General features: G+C 45.2%; 1 protein-coding gene and 1 long non-coding RNA gene across 33 annotated transcripts in view; one reads left to right on the forward strand and one right to left on the reverse strand.

Moving 5' to 3' along the window:
- Window positions 1–21,640, reverse strand: part of NRXN3 (neurexin 3) — a 1,202,656-nt gene that overhangs the window by 437,107 nt on the left and 743,909 nt on the right. For 5 of the 32 annotated variants that reach the window (XM_083730633.1, XM_083730635.1, XM_083730634.1 and 2 more), the window contains exon 1: window positions 4,717–5,712. The exons of the other annotated variants lie outside the window; for them this stretch is intronic. In XM_083730633.1, the coding sequence (XP_083586759.1) occupies window positions 4,717–4,963 (247 nt within the window). In that variant the 5' untranslated portion in view covers window positions 4,964–5,712. Of the gene's footprint in view, window positions 1–4,716; window positions 5,713–21,640 lie in introns of those variants that run through there. 32 annotated transcript variants of the gene reach the window in all.
- On the forward strand, window positions 13,751–15,555 carry LOC310844849. The gene is made up of 2 exons (XR_014564358.1): window positions 13,751–13,861; window positions 15,012–15,555. It is a non-coding gene; the product is annotated as an uncharacterized lncRNA (long non-coding RNA).

Consider the following 21,640-nt stretch of genomic DNA (forward strand, 5'->3'; position numbering starts at 1 on the left):
GGCAGCAGATCCCAATGTCAATATCTTCCCGTCCCCACTTGTTCCTGATGTACCGGTAGATCTTTTGTCAACCCTTCTTCCCTGGCTGAGGGATGTGTGTGCCATTTTGGGGTCTACCTCAGGTGTCAAAATTTCTTGGGCTAGGGACTATAGTTCAAATTGCAAGACAAGACCATGGTTGGAATTGCATACCCAGTTACCTGAGGGTATGCCCCACTGAACCCACTGGGATTTTATTCTGAGTAGGCATCTATAGCATTGCATGGTGAAGGGAATAATTAAGGAAATGATTAGGGACTGTAGGACAAGGTGAACTGTAGATCAGAAATGCAAAGACTGACTGGCCCCCAGTGAAAAGAAAAGTAAAACCTGAATACTGGATCTGAATAAGGGAACAGAATGCTAGAAATGTTTATTCTTAAATAGTTCTGCACTACTTTAATGTGCAAAGTGCAGCTTCACCGCTGCCCCCCCCCCCTTATCCTCTCTCATTCATCTTCATCCTGACCCACTTTACATCATGGAAGAGTTGGGATTTGTACCCACACTGGCTCACGCTCATTCTCAGTAAAAGCCAGAAAATCGGCCTTGGATGGGAGGGAGAACAGAATGGCAGGTCAAGGCTGAAGCATTCTTAATGATGTTCATTTGCTGCCATCTGAGCAAGGGTGTACGCTCAGGGCAACAAAGCAATGCTCATAATGAGGACAAAGCTTCCCAGGTCTGAGCTGTCAGCTAATGTCTGAAGAAACACAGAAAGGACTACAAGGAAGAGTTCGAGATCAGCCGGAGTGCTTGGGTCATGGCCCAGCTCTCCAACCCTTGCAGAAAAATGAAGAGAGTGTGATGCGCTGGAAGTCACTTACTACACATAGGGTCTCATTTCATCTACTTCAAAGCAGTGCTTAATTTCTAAGAAGAGGTGGCTAGGTTTGACACCTGCCTAGAACACTATCTGATCTGGAAGTTCTGCCCCTTAACCCCAAGTATGTAGGACTAAGCAGTGCTTACTTGGTGGCAAGGAAAAGGTGCTTACCACTTTGTTCTAACTTCTCATATATTTCAGCACCCAGCACTGGACCACAAAGACATGTTCTGGAGCTGAGGCCTGGCACAAACATTCAACAGCCCATTAGGCAGTTTGGGTACCATCTTGCCATCAAAGTGTTCCTCATTTTTAAGGAAATGTCCTTCATTACTCCACAGCATCCTATAGAGCAGGGATGAGGAACCTGTGGCCCTCCAGATGTTTCTGGACTACAACTTCCATGATCCTTGACCTATGGCTAATGGGAGCTGGAACCCAACAATAGGTGGTGGGCCCCAACTATACAGCACATAATTTTACTTTCAGAGAATACCAAACACAGCTCCATAGTGCCCCCAACTTTCACTGACAAAAGATCCAATGAATGTGATTCCTTTAGAGGAGAGCTGGGCCTCTCAAGGCTAACAGGCTAATTTCATGCAGGTGGCAATGAGTGGAGCGGGGGTGGAAGTAAGATTGTCATAAACACACATACCCCCTCTTGATTATCATCACCCCACTCTGTTCTCTGTCTTATGAAGGAAGTGAGAGAGAAACAGAGAGGAGCAGTGATCAAGATGAGAGTAAGTGACGTTGGCCCTGCTCTCCCAACACTAGGATGTGACCTCCAAGGATTTGCCTCCTAGGGAATGCAGCCTTCAAAGAAAAAAAAAAAAGGTCCTCTCCTTTCTCTAAAATGTCAAAGCAATCATGTATGCAGCATGATGGGGAACTTGCTACCACGTGCTATGCTGAGTTTACTTCCAATGGGCACGCCAAGCTAAAGAATCAAGTATCTCAAGATACCCCCATGGAAGGTGGGTTCCCCATGCCTCCTTGGCTTTTAGTCATAGGCAGCGACAGAAAAGTATCTCCCCCCCACTTCACCCTATTGCTGGACCCCTGCAGACGGAAAGGCACTTTTCACATACAGTAAAAGCATTGCTAGAGAATGAACTTTAAATTTAAATAAGGGAGCAGTCCTAAAGCACACTTATTTGAAAGTTAACCCAATCAAATGAAGTAACAGGACTTACTTTGGAGGAGAGGTGTCTATCCTTATCTAAAATACACCCATTGTTCCTCTTTCAGAAATATGTGGAGCAAAGCTCACTCACCCCCATAGGCTTTTAACTCTTTCTGTGCCCCCTCCCATTGCTGCCACTTTCTTGTGTACCTCCCCGTTGGATTGCAGGAAGGGGGCGCGAACATCTGTAGGGGGCGCTAAGCGCTAGCAGCAGCCAGAGGAGGGGAAAATGACTTACGGTAAGAAACCAGATTTAACACTCCCTTGGCTGATAGTCAAGGGAAGGCTCGCATTTTTAGAACTTCAGCAGCCCCCTGGATTAACACTTTGCTGCCCGAAAGATGGCAACAAAACTAAGAAACGCATAGAGGAATTTTCATCGACAGCCAGTATTTATTTAAAAATATCTATATTCAAGGGTGGGGGGCAGGCCGTGGTCGATACTGCACCAGTCCAATTGCATCTTGGTTCCCCCACTCCCCGCGCGCCCCTCTCTACCTTCTAATGCTTTCTTTAGGAACCTTTTTTCTTTGTTCTCTCTGGCACTATGCGTAACACTCCCCCAACAATCTAGTTCCTGTTATTTTCTGTGCGCTTCCCCCCACTCTTCCCAAGGAATCAGTACCCGAGACACAGCAAGAGAAGCCAGGCACCACGACAGAGTGCTTCCATTTAGAAGCCCCGGCGAGCTGCCTGACAACTTCATCAAATAAAATTGAGAGAGGCGGGGCCATTCCGCTGCTGGCAATTTCCAACTTGGATTAAGCCGCACGCCGGAAACCGGGTGGCGGGGGTTGCTTAGGAAAATCCTAAATAAGACTACAGGCTTGGATCGGAGATGTTTGTTAAGGGGCTCTCTCTGCAATCTTATGCACGTTTGTTTAGCAGCAAGCCCCCCCCCCCAACTGCAACGGAACTAACTTCTGAGTAGACACGTTGCACGTGCATGCAATCCTGCTGCGTGTCTCCCGCTGGCAAAGGAGCAGCGGGATTGTTTGTGTATGGTGCGCCTCCTCAAAGCTAGTGCGGGTCAGGAGGCAACAAGACTCAGTGCTGTACAGCAGGGCTCGGTTATACGGAAGACGAGCGCCTTTGAGCATATAGACCAACTGCCCACACAGCTCTTGGTTAACACTGACGCAACCCCATCCCCCTATATATTGCGGGCGGGGGGGAGAGGCGCTTCCAGAGCAGCCGGGGCGACTTCTACAATAGGCCTTAAACACCTCTTATTCTCAGATCCGAAATTCTGCGGGGGGGGAGAGAGAACAATCAAAATCAAATTGCCCCCCGCGCCGCCACTCCTGAAAGGAATGAAACTCTGCTGGCGAGGGGAGCCCAGAGGAAACGAAGGATTGCCCTTCCACGCCTCCGATCAGGCCAATGACCCACCTAGTCCATCATCCTGTTCTCCAGGATGTGTCCAGCCAGATGCTTCGAGGGGAAGCTGCCTGCAAAGGAGGACCTGGAGAGAACGGCATTCTCCCCCTCGCGATTCCCAGCAGCGGTATAGGTGCTGGGGCTAAAGGAGGTGCATCTGCCGAGAGGTTGTCCCACCCGCTCTTGGTTCTAATACTGTAGTGCTTCCTCGAACCCTGTTTCCCTGCTCCGTACTGCCGAGAAAAGGTGCGCGCGGCACAGTCCCTCTCTGGGTGTTCCCCGCCCCTTTTGTGGGACGAGGAGAATCTTCCGTGTAAGTCCAGAGTCTCGCAGTTAGGGAAAACGAGAGAAATAAATTGGGGGGGGGGGGAGGACGCAGCCTTTCCCCAATTACATTTCATGTCAGGCAACGAACGTGTGGAAACGCTTCTGTCCCTCGTCATCTGCAAGTTTCCACACACACCCTCCCACCTCCAGTGAGGCTGACGAGGAACGCAGCGCCCCAGAGGGAGCCGCTGACGACCCGGTTCTTCGCCGCTCCTCCGGCTATAGCAGAAGAGGCTTCTAGTAAATGGGCGAGGGGTGGGGTGGGGGAACCTCTCAGGTTTCACCGGCTCCGAAGTCTGCCGCCAGGGTCAGACGGAGCGCGCACAGGAGGCAGCCTCTCTCGGAAGGATCCCCCTCGCCGCCCGCTGCTCCCGCCTCCCGTTCCCGACATCGCTGCCCTTCCCTGCGCCGCGCGCGCACGCGGAGCGCCGGGGAGAAAGGAGAAGCCCCTCTTGGCTTTTCAAACCCCTCGTTCCCGCCCAGGCCGGCTCCCGGTCGTCAAGCCCTCAGAAGAGCCGCTGCTTCTATCCTGGCGCCTTTCCAACGGCGGCGGAAACAACAACAAACCACCACAACAACACAACAAAAGCCCTGAGGCGGGAAACTCCCTTCTGGGTTTCTCTCCCTTCCCCCCACCCCGCTCACGGGAGAGGCAAAGGGGTTCAGCACAGTCACGCGCGGCCGGAGAAGGAGGGAGACGGACTGAGGCGTTTCGCTCGAAGGAGCTTTTTCTTCCGCGGGGAAACTTCTCGCCTTTTTTTTCCATTTCTCCCCCCCCCCCCTCCTGAGCAGAGAATTGATCTATGGGAAAGGGAGGGGTGGGGGACGGACGGAAGGGAGGGAGGGAGAGCCACGGAGCTTCTCGGTCGGAGCCATGGACTTCCCGCTTCGCCTCGCCCGCCGCCGTCCTCCTCAGGCTGCTCCGAAAGGGAAAGGAAAGTGAAGCAGAACCCACCGTGTCCTCCTCGCAGGGAGACGGGGGAGCGGTAGATAGAGATAGGCACGGAGTGGTGCTTGCTGATGCCATGGAAATGGTGCTCTTGCTGAGCCTGCGAGGCGGACGACGAGGAAGAGGACGCAGGCAAATCCACGCTGGAGGAACTCCACACCGAGCTGAGGATCCATCCCCAAAAGAGGGAGCACATCCACAGGGTCCAGGCGGGACAGCCTCCCGGTGCTGTTCTCAGATCAACGCACCGCATGTTCGAGGCGCAGGGCGAAAGGGGGGGGGATATCTATTATAGATAAGCCTACGAGGGACCAAGCAGTTCGAATTCCAGCCGGGGAAAGAGAGTATGGTTCATGATGCCAAGGGCCCCATCCTACCCAGCTGCGGAGGAGAGCGAGGGGGGAAAAGAGTCGCTTCCGAAGTGGGAGTGTGTATGCTATTGGGGGGGGGATGGGTGCGGAAAGGGTTAAGCAGCCAACCAACGCAAGAGCGAGCAATTCAAGCTGGATCCTCCCCGGAGCCGGTTCTCTCTCTTTCCCTCTCTCTCTTTTTTTATTCTGCCAGGTTCCCCTTAGACGTACCAAGCTTCCAGAGGAGATCCGTGGAGCCACGCATAGCAGGGAGAGAAGGATCTCCCTCGCCCCCCTTTCTTTCACCTGTCAGGTTCCTCCTCCAAGCTCACAGGATCCTCAAGGATTTCCCCCTGCCCATATCCCCCTTTCTCTCACTTTTAGCTGGAGAGAAGAGGATTCACAAATAGCCAGAGACCCCAGAAAGGTTATTAAGTACTGTATGTTGTTGTTGTTTGCTTGTTTATCCCAATTCCAAGTTCTTGGTTTTGTTTGGTCTGGCTGCTTCTCCACTGGCAAATGTTGCACTGCAGAATGGCTTGGGCTTCTCTCCTTCACACATGCATACGCGCCCGGGCACACGAGCACACACATGCACCCCTCCAAAAGAAGAAGAAGGAAGAGGAGGAGGAGGAAAAACTGGATCCACGTTCTCCTCAATGCTGGTTGACAACACCTCGTGTCCTGGAAGAGAAAGGCTTGCCAGATCTTCCCGTGTTAACAGAAGAGGAGAGGAGAAAAAACTGAAGAAGCAAAGGTAAAAGAGAGGGAGAGAAAGTCTAGAATCCACAAGAGAGATAGAAACTGAGCTCCCCCTCCTTAATTTCTTTTTATATATAAAAAAAGATGGAACAGGATGCTCAGGGCGAGCTCACTTAAAGTGAAGGCAACTAGGAAGCTCAGGTGAAGTGAAGCAAAGACTTAGGGAGCCAAATTCACAAATGAGCGAGCCGCATGCAAATTGGATCACTCCAGAGAGCGAATCAGTGCAGCCCAAACACCCTGCAGAGGGACTGGCTGGTTCCTGGGAAAGGAGGGGCTGAAGTAGGAACCTGCAGTCCCACCTCCTCCATTCATATTATACTGTGTATATTCATAAAGCAACACACACACACACACACACACACACACACACACACACAGAGAGAGAGAGAGAGAGAGAGAGAGAGATTATCTCCCTTTCCCTATAGTGTTACTTTGAATGGTAGAGCTTAAATGAGAGGGAAAGTAGCAAGGAAGGTAATCAAACCCATTAGTCACATCCAGTTTCAGAAAGGTTATTGTAATAATAAATTATCATCAACAGTAATCAATACACATAAAAAAAATTAACGGTGGCTGGAAGATTCCCCTCCTGAGCTATGTACTACACATAATTCCCCACCCCTTTCATACCTGAAATGCAATAAAAAAGAGTAGCTGATACAACCTGCCTCTGCCTATTTCCAATGCATCTGACATCTATGCCTTGAGGTTGGCAGAGGGAGAGAAATCTGTGTGTATATAGTAAACTTTACTAAATAAAAGCCTAAAAGGGGATAGGATAAAGTGAGTTTTAGAGGTATTGAGTATTTCTCTCTATCTTTCTTTCCCTCTCTCTCTCTCACACACACACTGCATTACTTTGTAGGAATCCCCCCCTGTACCAAAATAATATATTCTAATAACTGAGCTTCTGACTTTAGGATGGGAAAACTAGCCTCTGCAGGCAGAGAAACCCCTTCTTCAGAATGCACGCACAGGACAACAAGCTGATCTACTATCTCAGAACCCCAAAGGACATATTGGCTCCATTCCAGTTCCATCCCAAACCCTTTTTCAAATGGCTTTCTGAAATGTAATTACAGTTTTATTGTTGCTAGCCCCAAAGGAGAAGAGGAAACAAAAGATGCATCTTTATTTAGACAGGGAGACAGAGTTAAAAGCAGGAAGACAGGAGGGGAGGCTAAATACTGGCAGAAATTTGGCCGGGTGGGGAGGGAGAGGATGCTGCTTATTTCAAGAGTACCATGCCAGCAATAATAATCATACATTTTTATTTATACCCTGTCCATATGGCTAGGTTGCCCCAGCCACCCTGGGCGGCTTCCAACACATATAAAAATAATAATCTGATTCAATATAAAAAGTCACAATAACTTTAAAATAAATCTGTATCAAATAAAGCAATATTAAACTATCCAATAGCAAGAAGAAGCATCAGCATCTCTGCTCTTAATGCACAAATTTATGACTAAAGAAGTAGAGATTTTGTACCTGGGCCTCCTTGATTTGCTTAATGCCAGCTGTGAGGTTATGGGCAACAGGAGGAGAGGCTCACAGCCAAGTAGTGTGGCTGTCTGTGATACAGACTTTTTTAAAGGTGGGGCTTTTGAACTGGATCTCAACAGAGGATGTGCTGAACATCACAGCAAAGAGAACCTTGGGAATGTGAGCAAGGCAATCTAAGCTCTTTGCCAGACCAAAAAGGGAAAGAAATGAATGATCCCTGTACCAGAATGTACTAGGAGTTCAAAAAAGCTTGTCATAATGCAACTTGGTATCGCAAGTGGGCAAGGGAGCCAAAAAACAACCAGGCACCAGTAGTTATGGGAAGTAAATTGGGGAAATGGGCTCTTGTGGCTCTGTTAGCAGAGTCAAATAAAAATACTTTGTTGCATCAATTAGGAGAGCCAAACTTTGTGTTTGTTTGTTTGTTTGTTTGTTTGTTTGTTTGTTTATGGCACTGCTTCCTTGCATTTTAACATCCATGGCACAATGAGAAATTCACCAGATGAAGGTTTCCCTTGTGTGTGGGGTCATGCAGAGATGGAAGAAGCACCAGTTGTCGAATTTCTGCTTTTCACCCTAGTTGTTAATGTGTCATTTTTAATGTTGCCATTTTATTCTGCTCTGCTGCAATTTGATTTTATGGTGCGTGGTTTTATTTGTTTTATTGTATTATTTTGTAAGCCACTCTGAGATCCTTTGCTAAAGACTGGCTAATAAATCGCTTAACACGTAAAATCATATAATGGCACAGAAACTCTGCAAGAGAAAAAAATACGGCAATTCTACTTAGCTGGTCTGTGGGCTCAGTGACTTAAATGAACCTTTTAGGGAAGTTTGACTTTTCTATAATTATATTTACAGGATTATTATTTTTTTAAGTTCATATGCCACCCTTCCTCTTAGGCAGGAATGGCAAACTTGTGTTCCTTCAGATATTGTTGCATTACAACTCCCATAATTCCTGGCTGCTCACATGCTGGGTTGGGGGTGGATGGGAGCTGTAGTCCTATATCTGGAGTGTCACAGGTGACCCATCGCTGACCAAAGAAATTGAGAGTAACATGCCTAGAACCTTCCCCTTTTATGCTTACAGCAACCCTGCAAGGCTAAGATTAGGCTAAGACAGAGCGACTTGCAGAAGGTCATACAATGAACTTGGTGGTTGAGCACTAAACAAAATGTGATTGACAGGACATCACTTCTTTTGTAGATTTTCTATAGGACAATGGCTTAATTTAGACTAGAGCTGCAGTGTTCAGAGAATGTGTTTGTTTCATTCTCTCCCTTGCACTATTTTCTCAGAGTTGCCAATTGTGGCAGACCAATCATATAGGTTGTATATGTGCCCCCAATACCGGAGGCAATACCAGCTCTGAGGGGTAATTTTGTAATATCCCTCACCATTTATGTTGCCCTCTTTCAGTCAATGTAGACTCTACTACAAGTTATAGCCGTTCTGCAAAGGAAAAATGGTCCATATGACATCATGGTGACAGGTGGGTCTGCCCACCTGTCAAAGTGGCCAATGGGAGGGTGGACAGAAATTAGCATGAGGGAAATGGTTCCTTATCCAGCTTCTTGGCTCTGATCCAAAATATGTCTCTGAGTGGTTGTATCCTATTTGCCCTTAAAACCAACCAACCAACCAACCAACCAACCAACCAACAGGACATTCAGCCATGGATCTCACATCATACCATCTAGTTGCAACCCAAGTGGTGATTTAAGCCTGAGTTTTCTTCATGTAGGACTACAACTCCCATCATACCTGACCATTGGATATGCTGGCTGAGGCTGCTGGGAATTGTAGTCCAAAAAACACCATGTTGGCTACTCCTGCAACCAATACATAACAGAGGAATAAATTATTTAAGTTTGAGAAATGATTCAGTGATGTGACTGAGCTAATAGGTGAGAACAGATGCCTAATATAATGTAATGTAATATAATATAATATAATATAATGCACCTTAACAGCTATGTGCCACACAGTAATTGTATTAAAAAGCACATAAACCGTGCCTGCAAGCTTCCAATCTAAGATATATAAGATAAGGAAGAAAAGGAAGAGGCTATCTGGTATCTGGTATCTACTTTAATTAGGAGACTGGAGAAACAAAGAAGGCTTGGAACTGTTGGGGAAACAAAACCAGAATAATAAAATCTGAGCTCAGTTGCTTTCTTCCAACTTCACCTGCTAATGCTAAAAGGAAAAAAAGCACAAGGCACCCACCTCTTCGGTCTCTTACCCCCAAAGCTAGCACCCCCAACTATCTGCTGCAACCCCTCCTCATCCTCATGCAATGATTCAATCAGGTTCATGAGCATCAGATGCTGGCTCTGTTGTGACAAGTGGCAGTATACAATGCAGAAGGTATTGTTGACCCATTGTCAAAAGAAGCCCTATTTCTTATACACAGCTTTAAAAATAAAAAAGACCTGCACCAATGATATTTCCTTTTTTAAAAATAAAAATGGGGGGCCCACCTTTTCATGAGTGACTTTGCTCCCTTAACTGAGTACTGTAGTAAGAAATAAAAGGAGATAATAAAACATACTATGTTACAATGTGCCCAATTGATTCTTTGAATAACAAAGAAATCTAGCTGATGGGTTCATTAGAGCCCATAAAACGTGAAAACAGCCCAATCCTGCCCATGTTTACTCAGAGGTATGCCCAATTGCAGGCGATCTCCCTTAAATTCACCTGATGAAGTGGACTGTAGTTCACAGAACTCTATGTCATAATATACCATATTTTTCGCTCTATAAGACGCACCAGACCACAAGACGCACCTAGTTTTTGGAGGAGGAAAACAAGAAAAAAAATATTCTGAATCTCAGAAGCCAGAACAGCAAGAGGGATCGCTGTGCAGTGAAAGCAGCAATCCCTCTTGCTGTTCTGGCTTCTGTGATAGCTGCACAGCCTGCATTCACTCCATAAGATGCACACACATTTCCCCTTACTTTTTAGGAGGGAAAAAGTGAGTCTTATAGAGCAAAAAATACAGCATTTGTTAGTAAGCAAGGTGTCACAAGAATCTGTTGCTTTTGCTGCAACAGACAAGCATGGCTACCCCTCTGAAAATGGCCACTTATTTCAGGGGCCTTGCTTCCAAATAAGTGGACATGTGGTCTGTAGCTTATGGCTTCCCCTCCTGACTTTGAATTCCCCACCTGCATCCCAGCTATGCTGCCCACAGTGAAATATATTGTAACATTTGCATTCATCCAGATCATACTCCCAAATGTGTGCTAAAAGCAAACACATTAAGATGTATCATACTGACATACTATGAGACTGAACAATAGACTCCGGTCTACGCTGCTTGTAAATTGAAATCTGGCCTGGTGTCTGCTTTGTGCGCTCTCTCTCTCTCTCTCTCTCTCTCTCTCTCTCTGTGTGTGTGTGTGTCTGTGTGTATCTGTGTGTTTGTGTGATGCAGGTATAGGATGGAAAGTTAGTATCCATAGAGTATCTGGAAAGAGTTAATCATTCCTGCATCACTCATTTGAGAAATCTGGAAGTTGGTGGTGGTGGTGGTGGATAAGGGGAGGGGGGCTCTATCCAACAAGATAATGAGCATTTGGGATGAAAGAAGTTGCTGCTGACTCCATTCTGATCATTGTATGACTGTCCTTCCTCCAAGACATAATGAAAAGGAAGTTTCTCGACTCTTAGTGCTGCATTTCAGAGATTTAGAATACTATACTGTGAACTTGCAGGTTTGCATTGTAATCCTGCCTTAGGTAGACTTTTGTCATTTCCTCTTTTCCACCCTAAACCTCTCCAAAATTAAATTAAAGTACAATTTAACACATACATTTATAAGTTTGCATTTCAAAAGAAGGCTCCCGGTGAGAGACAATCTGCCTTTCTTTCTATGGGATGCTCAAAAGAAGCTCAAGAGACTTGTGCCACAGAAACCTTAGCATCTCACTTATTGTTTTTATGGAAGCCCCCAAACCTGGTTCACAACATCAATTTTCATCTCCCACCACAAGCTTTCACAAGTTGTGAATTGCTGGGGAATTGCTACTTCTTCTCACTATAAGCACCATTATGTGAGTGCTATTTAGATGGAACAGAGGCAGTTGCCTTAGACCGTTTCAGTTTATTAGTCCATGTGGCTAAGCATTGTCTAGCATGACTTGAAGCAGTTCTCCTGGGTGTCAGATAGGAATCTGTTTGAGCGCTACCTAGATGTGGGTTGAAACTGGAACTTCTGCAGACAAGACATGTATTCTACAATTAAGTTATGGCTGTTCCCCTAGCTATAAATGGTTTGTACATGTAGCATCACTATGGGCTGTGATGAAGTCCATTGTCCTATTCCTTTTTTTGTTGTTGATACAGTTTATTAATTTTATAATAACAAAAAATAAATAAACATAATCAAAATTTTAACTCATACATCTTAATTGACTTCCCTCCACTCCCCGTCCTGGTTCCATTATTTTACACTTATTCATACATGTCCATAGAATCTTATATCTTAACAGTCCAAATTTTGAAACCTTAATCATGTTGTTACAAGTGCATTGGTAGTTCAGTGGTAGAATTCTCGCCTGCCTGCCTTTGTCCTATTCCTATGAGTTTGTGTGAGAGAGAGACCGAGACAGAGAGAGAGTGACAAAATGGTAGTAATGGGGGGGAGGAGAGAGAATCCTGATTTGGGTGCTCATGTCTGCTATGTACACCTGAAAAGATGTTTCTACTGATATGAGTGGGAGCTTTCCTTTGAGTGCAAACTTCAGGTGTGGTCCCTCCAAACTGGATTCAGACTGCGGGAAGAGAAAGAAGGTTAAAGCTCTCCACAAGTATCCTGATCTGGATCAGGACCCTCTACCTGGCACTTACACTTCACTAGTTCAACCATAGTCTGGATCCATAATTATTTTTAAAGTTTATTTCTTTTCAAAAATAAGGTCTTCAGAGGATGAGTGTTCCTGGCTTTCACCACTCAAGTGCACAACACCCATCCAGCTCCTGACCATACTTCAAATGTCCCAACATTTCAGAACTTCTTTTTTAACCTTTTAATTCCTTCAAGGGCTGTGCATGCTTCCTCTCCAGCACCAGAGCATTCAGTACTCTGCATGCAATGAGCTTATCTTCCATCACAAGATTTGTTTCCCCAGCCGCAAGGCCATATGCCCATTTCCATTATCATAGGGTAGGAGATTCTGCTACTGGTACTAATAGGCCACATCAAGCATGGGAATTAGTTACTTAGAGAAGATAGTAATTCGTTAGTCTCAGCTTTCAAAAGTCATAAAAGGTAACCTTTTTTGGAAATTAAAAAAAAAGCTCAGAAAAAGCATGCTGTTATGAACCTTATACTATCAGTTGCAATTATACTAAATAGTTCTGCAGTTAATCTAGTCCTGGCAGAAGCTCATGTGGCCTTAATGCTTTGGCTTTTCTTAAGAGTGCCTGGCCTGGTCAGCCACGAAACGGTGTATGAGCGAAAATAGGAAAAGGGGCTCTGATTTTGACGATGACTGTGTGCAAATAAAAATGTTTATAAAAAATAAATTAGAACCAAAAGTGTGAGGCAGGCTATAAATACATCAAGGCGTTTCTGGTGACACCATAAAGCACTGGAACTTCACTCTGCCTTTGTTTATTGGATGTCACTGGCTTTATTTACTGCTCTGTAATTCATGGGTGAATCATATATTTAGCAGCACCATCACGTCAAGAAAAGGCATGATTTCAAGTGTGTTTTCCCCTCTTGGGTATACCAGCAGACAGTGTTTATGCAGTGCTGTTCAAAGGGATTTCCTCTTAAAGTTTGTGTGTGTGTGTGTAAAAGTGAGTGAGTGTACAGGTCTGCCATATTAAGAAAAAAAAATCACTGTAAAATAAGTCCATTCTACTGAGGATTTTCTTTCATGCTTCTCTCTTGCACTATTTCCTAATGACAAAGATGTCCTGCAAACGGTGGAAATGTGTGTGGGAAAGGTGACCATAAAAATGTGCTGAGCTGAGTGTGTGTGTGCACACACTCGTTTAAACTTTCCATTTATTTTTCTTGGCTAGTTTTGTCCTACCTTTCTCGCTGTTGGCACATGCTTTCTCTAGAGCAGCTACCTTGCCCCCTTGGCAGGGTTCCTGTGCCTTGTCTGCCCGCAGGTCAGGCAAAAATCCAACAGCAGCTGCTTTCCTTGCCTCTGCAATTGTACTGTGGAGAGGCAGCTGTCATGATGAGACTGGGGGAAGGCTGGGTCCTGATTGGTTTATTGGCTGCTGGTGTCACAGTGGTCCCAACATTCCAACAGAGAGGAGATGGGCAAAAAAACCCCATTGGTCTGTTGGCTGCTGCTATCAGAATGGTTCTTAATTCTGCCTTGAGAATGATAATATTTACAGCTGTTCCTTGAGGCTCGAGACAATGTTGGGGGAGAGGTTTGTCCTCATAGTTGGAAGGGTTTACAGCAGACTTCTCTATGTCTGGTTTTCTCCAGACATTTCGGACTACAGGTCCCATCCTAGGATCCTCTTACCTACGGGATCGCCTCTCCTAGTATGCCCCACGGAGGACCTTAAGGTCCATATATAGCAACACCCTAGAGGTCCCAGGCCCTAAGGAAGTTAGATTAGCCTCAACAAGAGCCAGGGCCTTCTCAACACTGGCCTGGTGGAATGCTCTGTCTCTTGAGACCAGGACCCTGTGAGATCTGATCTCTTTCCGCAGGGCCTGTAAGACAGAGTTGTTCCACCTGGCCTTTGGCTCAGAATCAGTTTGATTCCCTCCCCCTTTTTCTTTTTCCTTTCTCCTCCTATGATGAGTTTGCTCCCTAATTGTTTTAATGTTATATCTTAATCTTTTAAATTGTATTTTAATCAACTTGTTTTTATTATTGGTTGTTAGCCGCCCTGAGCCCGGTCTTGGCTGGGGAGGGCGGGGTATAAATAAATAAAAATTATTATTATTATTATTATTATTATTATTATTATTATTATTATTATCATTATCATCCCTTGACTATGTCTGTGCCTCACTGTGCACATTTGCACAATTTTGCCCTCACACTCATGACAACTGCTTTTGTCTTGAAGGAAGAGGAGGAGGAAGTGCTGGCAGCCTGTAGCTGTTTTGTGGCTCACTGGAGAGCTTCAGTCCCTTGGGGCTTGTCAACCTGGCACCTTCCATGACAGTGCTGACCATTCATTGTACAGAATTAACATTTATGTCATGGTTTCTCACACACTGGAAACCAGAACTAGAGAAAAGGGGTCACTCGTTCAGATATAGCAATTAACAGAACTTCGTTTTAATTTGTAATGGGGAGAGAACTTTTAAAAATGTTTCGCATATAAGGTCATAAAAATTTGATCTGATGGAGCAAAATAAAATAGGGGGAACTTATTATTATTATTATTATTATTATTATTATTATTACTATTATTATTATTTTATGCACCATGGCTTTATCCAATCTAAGGTAGAATATCGCAGTGCAGATTATCCTTCTGAAAAGCCTGAATAACCAAAGCCTAGACCTTTCTCTGCCCATCCATTTTTCCAGATTCACTAAGTTTAAAGCAGGTGCGTGCGTGCTTGTTGTCATTTATGATGGTGGTGGTGGTGATGGTGATGGTAGTGCTATGGATATAAGGTCCCCCCGCCCCCCCAAAGCGAATGCTTCTCTCTTCTGACAAATCTGTCTCAGAGTGACAGCATCTCCACTGGGAACATCTCACACATTGAGAAAACCAGCTGTATCAACAAGAAAACCGACAGACACCTAAACCTCAGGCCAGGGAACAAGTCTTTTAAATGCTCGGCAACTGAGAAAATTGGTAAGCAGAAACAGGGGATGGGTAGGAATAACAACTCTCCTTAAAATCTGTAAAACAACAGGCAAGACTGAACTGTTCCTAATGCAGGTGCGGTATAGACATATTAAATGGTGTGGACAAATGCTCCGGTGACTGTTCATAGCTCCAAGGAAAGTTATGTAGTGCATGAGGTTTAAAGTAGGCCTACATATGCTCACAGTCACACTCCTTTGCTTATACATCCGTTCAGGCACAAAAGCTCCTCTAGGTGCTTATCTCCGCCACTGTCAACCGGAGATGTTGACAAAAGCAAACAAGAAAAGGCAAGAAGAAAGCAAGCTCAGAGGCAGCTGGCTTGGAAAGTATCTAATTTGATACCATTCCCTTTCAACTTGCATTCTGTTGAAAAAAATAAAGGCCTTTGCACTCACAGAACTCCCTTGATTTTCATCTTTGCTTCTAATGAATACTGAATATATAGATCTATCTATCTATAATATGACGCCACTCTCCTCTTCCTCGCCCATCCAGGCCTCCACTTTCCCAGTTTTGCTGCTCAATATCCTTCAGCAAGAGCTGCCAAAGATGGGACCCACTCAGGGTCATTTACATGCCCAACATGTTTTCCAGTTGCGGTGCTATGTTCCCAAGTTACCCATACTGACATAATCTCATCACAGCTTGATTATGAGCGTAATGCGGGTGGCGCTGTTGGTTAAAACACACAGAGCCTAGGACCTGCCGATCAGAAGGTCGGCGGTTCGAATCCCCACGACAGGGTGAGCTCCTGTTGCTCGGTCCCTGCTCCTGCCAACCTAGCAGTTTGAAAGCACGTCAAAGTACAAGTAGATAAATAGGTATCGCTCCGGCGGGAAGGTAAATGGCGTTTCTGTGCGCTGCTCTGGTTCGCCAGAATCAACTTAGTCATGCTGGCCACATGACCCGAAGCTGTACGCCGGCTCCCTCAGCCAATAAAGTGAGATGAGTGCCGCAACCCCAGAGTTGGTCACGACTGGACCTAATGGTCAGGGGTCCCTTTACCTTTACCTTAAGCATGAACCAATTCAATGCCCATGATATACCAGTTGATTGATATCAAATAAGATCACATCAGTGTGGTTATCTGAACAGAGTCAGAATTTCATTTCATTTCATTTTTGCAAACTTCTAGTCCTCATGGTTACTGGATGAAAACTGATGAAATTAGGATAGATTCTGAAATACAGTATCTTTCAGGGACTTTTCAGATGTCAGGGGGTTAAAAATATCTACATTTAGAATGGGCCTCAGTACCACCAACACTACCACCCTCAGCATTTCTCTTTATATGGCCCTTAGTTCATTGGTAATGATATTTATTAGCTCCATATCTTCATCTCTTGGTCAGTTTCTAATCCAGCTCATGATTTTCCAATTCTCACCCTCTAAATAATGCAACCAAAGAAATTGTATTATGCAGCAATCTAATTTGGCACGCCAGCCTTAGAATAACACAATTTGGGTATTTGGGATGTAACATTCCAACTTTTCTTGCCTACGCTGAAGAGAGATTGTGAATATTTTCTTTAGATGTAGAATTCATGCATTAATAGTGTATGAAATTATAATATGGCCAGTTGCAAAGAAACACAAACAGGAGTGGACATCAAATGAGGACCTCGGCTGCACAAAGATTATTTTACATAGTCATCACTTTTTAAATGGCTGCTCAGAGATGTATTCTGCTTCTTTCCTTCCAAGGAAATGAAGATCTGTGCCTCCCAAAGGGCTCTAGTTAGCAGGGTGTGCAAATTTAGTTATATTGACTCAGTAAAATTAGTGGGACTCTCTAATTTAATTGAGACATGTTCAGACAAAGCTGGCTGCTTCTCCAGAAACACCAGGAGTCCGTTGTGCATCTGTCATCAAAGCTAGAATGGACTGTAATAATTAGCATTTATACAGCACTTTAAAATGTTACAGAGTGCTTCACATATATTGTCTTAGAACTTCTGAGTCTGTCAGCAGCCCTGTATGGCAGGAGGGCGGTGCTGGGGGTGGGGGTGGTTAAGGCTCAGAGGGCATGGCTTGCAAAAAGACATTTAATGAACAAGGCCTAGGCCCTGGTTTTCTCAGAAACCCATTGGACTGTGGTCACATTTGCATGAAGTCTTTAAAGCACTGTGGTACCACTTGGGACAGCCATGCCTTTCCCCAAAGAATTCTGGGAACCATGGTTTGTTTAGGGGGCTGAGTGTTGTTAGGAAATCCCCTATTCCCTTCCCAGGGGTGCAGTTCCCAGAGTTCCCTATGAAGAGGGACAGATACCACTCTGAGGGAAATAGGGGTCTCTTAACAACTCTCAGCACTGCTAACTACAGCTCCTTGAATTCTTTGGGGAAAGCCGTGCCTGTTCAAAGTGGTATCATTGAGCTTGAATGTATGGCGCTAATGCAATGGGGTGTGTGAATGTGCTCAGGAGGAACCATAGCTCACTGTTAGAACCCATACAGTGGTACCTCAGGTTACATACGCTTCAGGTTACATATGCTTCAGGTTACAGACTCCGCTAACCCAGAAATAGTGCTTCAGGTTAAGAACTTTGCCTCAGGATGAGAACAGAAATCGTGCTCCAGCGGCACGGTGGCAGCAGGAGGCCCCATTAGCTAAAGTGGTGCTTCAGGTTAAGAACAGACCTCCGGAACGAATTAAGTACTTAAGCCGAGGTACCACTGTACTTCGTATACAGGAGGCTTTGGTTTCTATTCTTGGTCTCTCCAGGTAAGAGAATCAGGCAGCAGGTGACAGGGGTGACCGCTACCCAGAGCTTTCTTTCAGTGAGTACTAAGGATACGCAGTACCAGCACCTCTTTTTGTTGTTAAAAAGTGAGGCACTTATTGCAACAACTTCATGGTGAGTACTGGCACCTATTTTTCTAGGGGGGGAAAGCACTGCCTCTACCCTGAGATACTAGAGAACTGCCAGAAGTCAGAGTAGATGTTATTGGGCCAGACAGATGACTAGTAGGACTACGAGACAATTTTCTACATTCATACCAGTGTGCCCCTTCCGGCACACTGTTTGTGAGTTGCTGCCTTGGTGAGTGCAGTGGATATGATGATACGAGGGAAGAGGTACAGCTCATTGGGAAACTAATTACCGATTGTCTGCCACCAGTATTTGTAAATAACAAGCTAAGCTTTACAGTGACTGTAAGATCGTCTGGCCTCGATTACAGGCCCATATTTGCATCTATTAGGCATCTATTTTCCCACAGATTAATGTGTCCCATTAAGAGTGATCAGGGGATGGCAGGATCATTATCTGTCCTCATTAGTGGGGGGGGGGGGGAGCCTTGGACTCAATTAACATGATTCTTCATCTTCTTCCAAGGCCCCTTTCAGGTTGCTAGACCACTCGGCTAATATCAATGGGCCAAAGTATTTGGCGTGTGCATGTAAATGAGAGGCTGTGTGGGCACTCATGGCAAAGACATCAAACAAGCCTCACATTTTATTTTCTTTCACTCTTCAGAGCCTGTAGAGTAGAGTGGGAAGGTGCCAAATCCCGTTTTAGCTTCTGTAAGAGCATCTAAATGTCAACAAAGAGCCTTGTTAACTGCTATCCTTTCCAAATGTTCCTATTTCTAAAAATGATTGCTCTCCCCTCCTTTTCTTAAAGTTGCTTTCTCCTACTATCGCCTACCCTCTCCCCACCTATCTGTGCAGATCCTAAGGAGCTGATTTAATGATCTGCTGCTATAGCAGCTTCTGCTTTTAGACTGCAAACAGAAGAAGAGTAGTTATAAATGTGTGACACTCTTCTATCCTTACTAGGCCTCCATGGCAGTTTGTTCACAACTGTACACCCCAGGAACTGTTTGAAGATTATATGTGTCCACACAAAATGTTTAGTCTTCCAACCTTAGGAAAATCAAAGCAGCACCCATGTGATGCTATTAATGCATATATCCTAATATCAAAAAACCCAGGGGTGGGCAACCTTTATGTTCCCAAGGGCCACATGCAGCAGTGGGTGGACACTCAGGGGCCACATTTTACTGGGCATGGGTGAAGTGGCAGTACATCTTGTGGCAGCTGTCCACTGAGACTGGTGTAGGGTGGTATACAGGGAGCCCGAACAGCAGGTGGCAGCAGACCAATGTCAGTCAGAGCCAACTACAGTGGTACCTTGGCCTACATACGTTTCAGGTTATAGACTCTGCTAACCCAGAAATAGTACCTCGGGTTAAGAACTTTGCTTCAGGATGAGAACAGAAATCATGTTCCAGTGGCGCGATGGCAGCAGGAGGCCCCATTAGCTAAAGTGGTGCTTCAGGTTAAGAACAGTTTCAGGTTAAGAACGGACCTCCGGAACGTATTAAGTACTTAACCTGAGGTACCACTAATTCTAATTTTGTCCCTATCCTCCTCTCTGCTCACTTCTGCAAGGGCAACACTGGTGACGGGACAGAAGTGGTAACTGGTACTCATTGGGCCTCAAAGGGCAAGAAGACCCAGAGCCCATGTAATTGTGGTTTTGTTCCCATCCTCCTCCCTGCAAGCCCAACACTAAAGAGAAGGAGGAGGAAAACGGGAGGCAATACTACAACCCTGGTCTGGTTGTAAGTAACAAGGGCAAATAGGGTCTGGCTGAGTGCAGACTGAAGTTGGTGAGGCTGTGTCCCATTCACCCTAATGGACTAGCCTCCACAGCTCATTGGCAAGCACACACGCTCATTAGGAAGACTTAGGCCAAGCTGTCTGCCCCAAGACAGGATTATCCTACCCCTAAAACGTCTCTGACAGGTGCCCGTCACGCCAAAGATCCATCACTCCATTTCTAACTTCAGGTGCCTCTAGGAAGCCGTAAAGAGGACATATGGAAAATGACCTTCTCTGTTGTTTGTCCCCAGCATCAGGTGCACAACCTCTGTACATGGAAGCCCCACAAAACTCTGATTTGATAGCAGCTGATAGACTTATCCTCCATGAAGTTGCCTAATGCTTTTAAGAGCCATCAAATCTAGTGGCCATCACTACATCTTAGGCAGCTTCTTCTATTGCTGGGGTGCTCTTGGGAAACTATCACCCTCTTTGTAGTTTAAAACATGAGCTTCTTACCCTATCTTCCTCAGCAGATAATGTGAACGATCGCTGTGCCTCTTCTTTCCAATATTCTTTTAAAATACTTGAAGATCCAGTCCAATCCTGTTAGTAATATTTTCTCTAGGCTAAACATATCCGTTTCCTTTCCATACGTAAACCCTTTAACATCTTCATAGTTCTCCTCCAAATCCCTCCTAGGTTGTCAGCCTCTGTGACAAGTTGATATTACATCCCAGGCTGCTAATCAAGACAAAAACTCCCAAGATACGGGCCAGGAAGTGGCCCTTGTTGTTTGGTTTTTAGCTATGTGGACACTGCTCATAGAATCATAGAGATGTAGAGTTGGAAGGGGCGACGAGGGTCATCCAGCCTAAACCCCTGCAATGCAAGGATATTTTGCCCAACGTGGGGCTCAAACCCACAACCCTTAGATTAAGAGTCTTATGCTTTACCGACTGAGCAAGAGCAGCAGCACATGACTCTTCAAGCAGCACTGTATTCCTTGCTTACTATTAATGGACTACTGTTCCCTGGTATCTCCTTTCTCCATTAATTAGTATTTTTATTATATATTTATTTAGTTCTATATTTATTTATACCCCACCTTTTCCCCTGTTGGGACTCAAGGCGCCTTAAAAGCATGTACTTAAATTTCACATTATACAGTCTTATCTGCTAATACAAACAGGGGTTCTTAAACAAATATTTTTCTCATCAGCACATGAAACAAGGATTGAAGTGCACAATTTCAGTTCTCATCCTGAAGCAAAGTTCTTAACCTGAGGTACTATTTCTGGGTTAGCGGAGTCTGTAACCTGAAGCATATGTAACCTGAAGCATCTGTAACCCAAGGTACCACTGTAATTCTGATTACTTCAGTTCTGCTCCATCTTAATTCAGAGTGGAACAAAAAGTTTGGAAGGCATAATTATATGGCAGACACCTATGACGACTTGTGTATTTAGACCATGCATATCGTTTTAGAGAAGGCGGGTTGATGCTGATGATTTAATGCCAAATATCCCACAATGTACCAGATGTGCCGATTCACTCATGTCTCAAAGTAGCTGAAATAATTGTGAAGAGCATTAGCACAAGGAGCGTGTCTCCATATTAAGCTGTGTGCTAAGTACATTTTCTAGCCTGCTGAGGAAGGTGTGAAGGGAAGTGGTAAATGTCTGCTACAGATTAATACAACTCCCCTCCCCCCCAATGTTATTTACAATGTTTGCCACCAAATTTCAGGAACAGTTCCTCAGACCCGATTCTCCTGGAGGCCCCTTGAGATTCGCTTCCCTGCTTTCCCTGACTCTAGCAGCCCCTTCAATAAAAACAAAGAGGAGATGCTGCTGGTAGAAATATCAACAGCTCCTACTTCAGTATTTGTGGTTGTGCCTGATCCTACAACAGCCTTCCATAACCTGGTGTCCTC

This window comes from Podarcis gaigeae, assembly GCF_964106915.1.
Source record: "Podarcis gaigeae genome assembly, chromosome: 1".
Classification (NCBI taxonomy): domain Eukaryota; kingdom Metazoa; phylum Chordata; class Lepidosauria; order Squamata; family Lacertidae; genus Podarcis; species Podarcis gaigeae.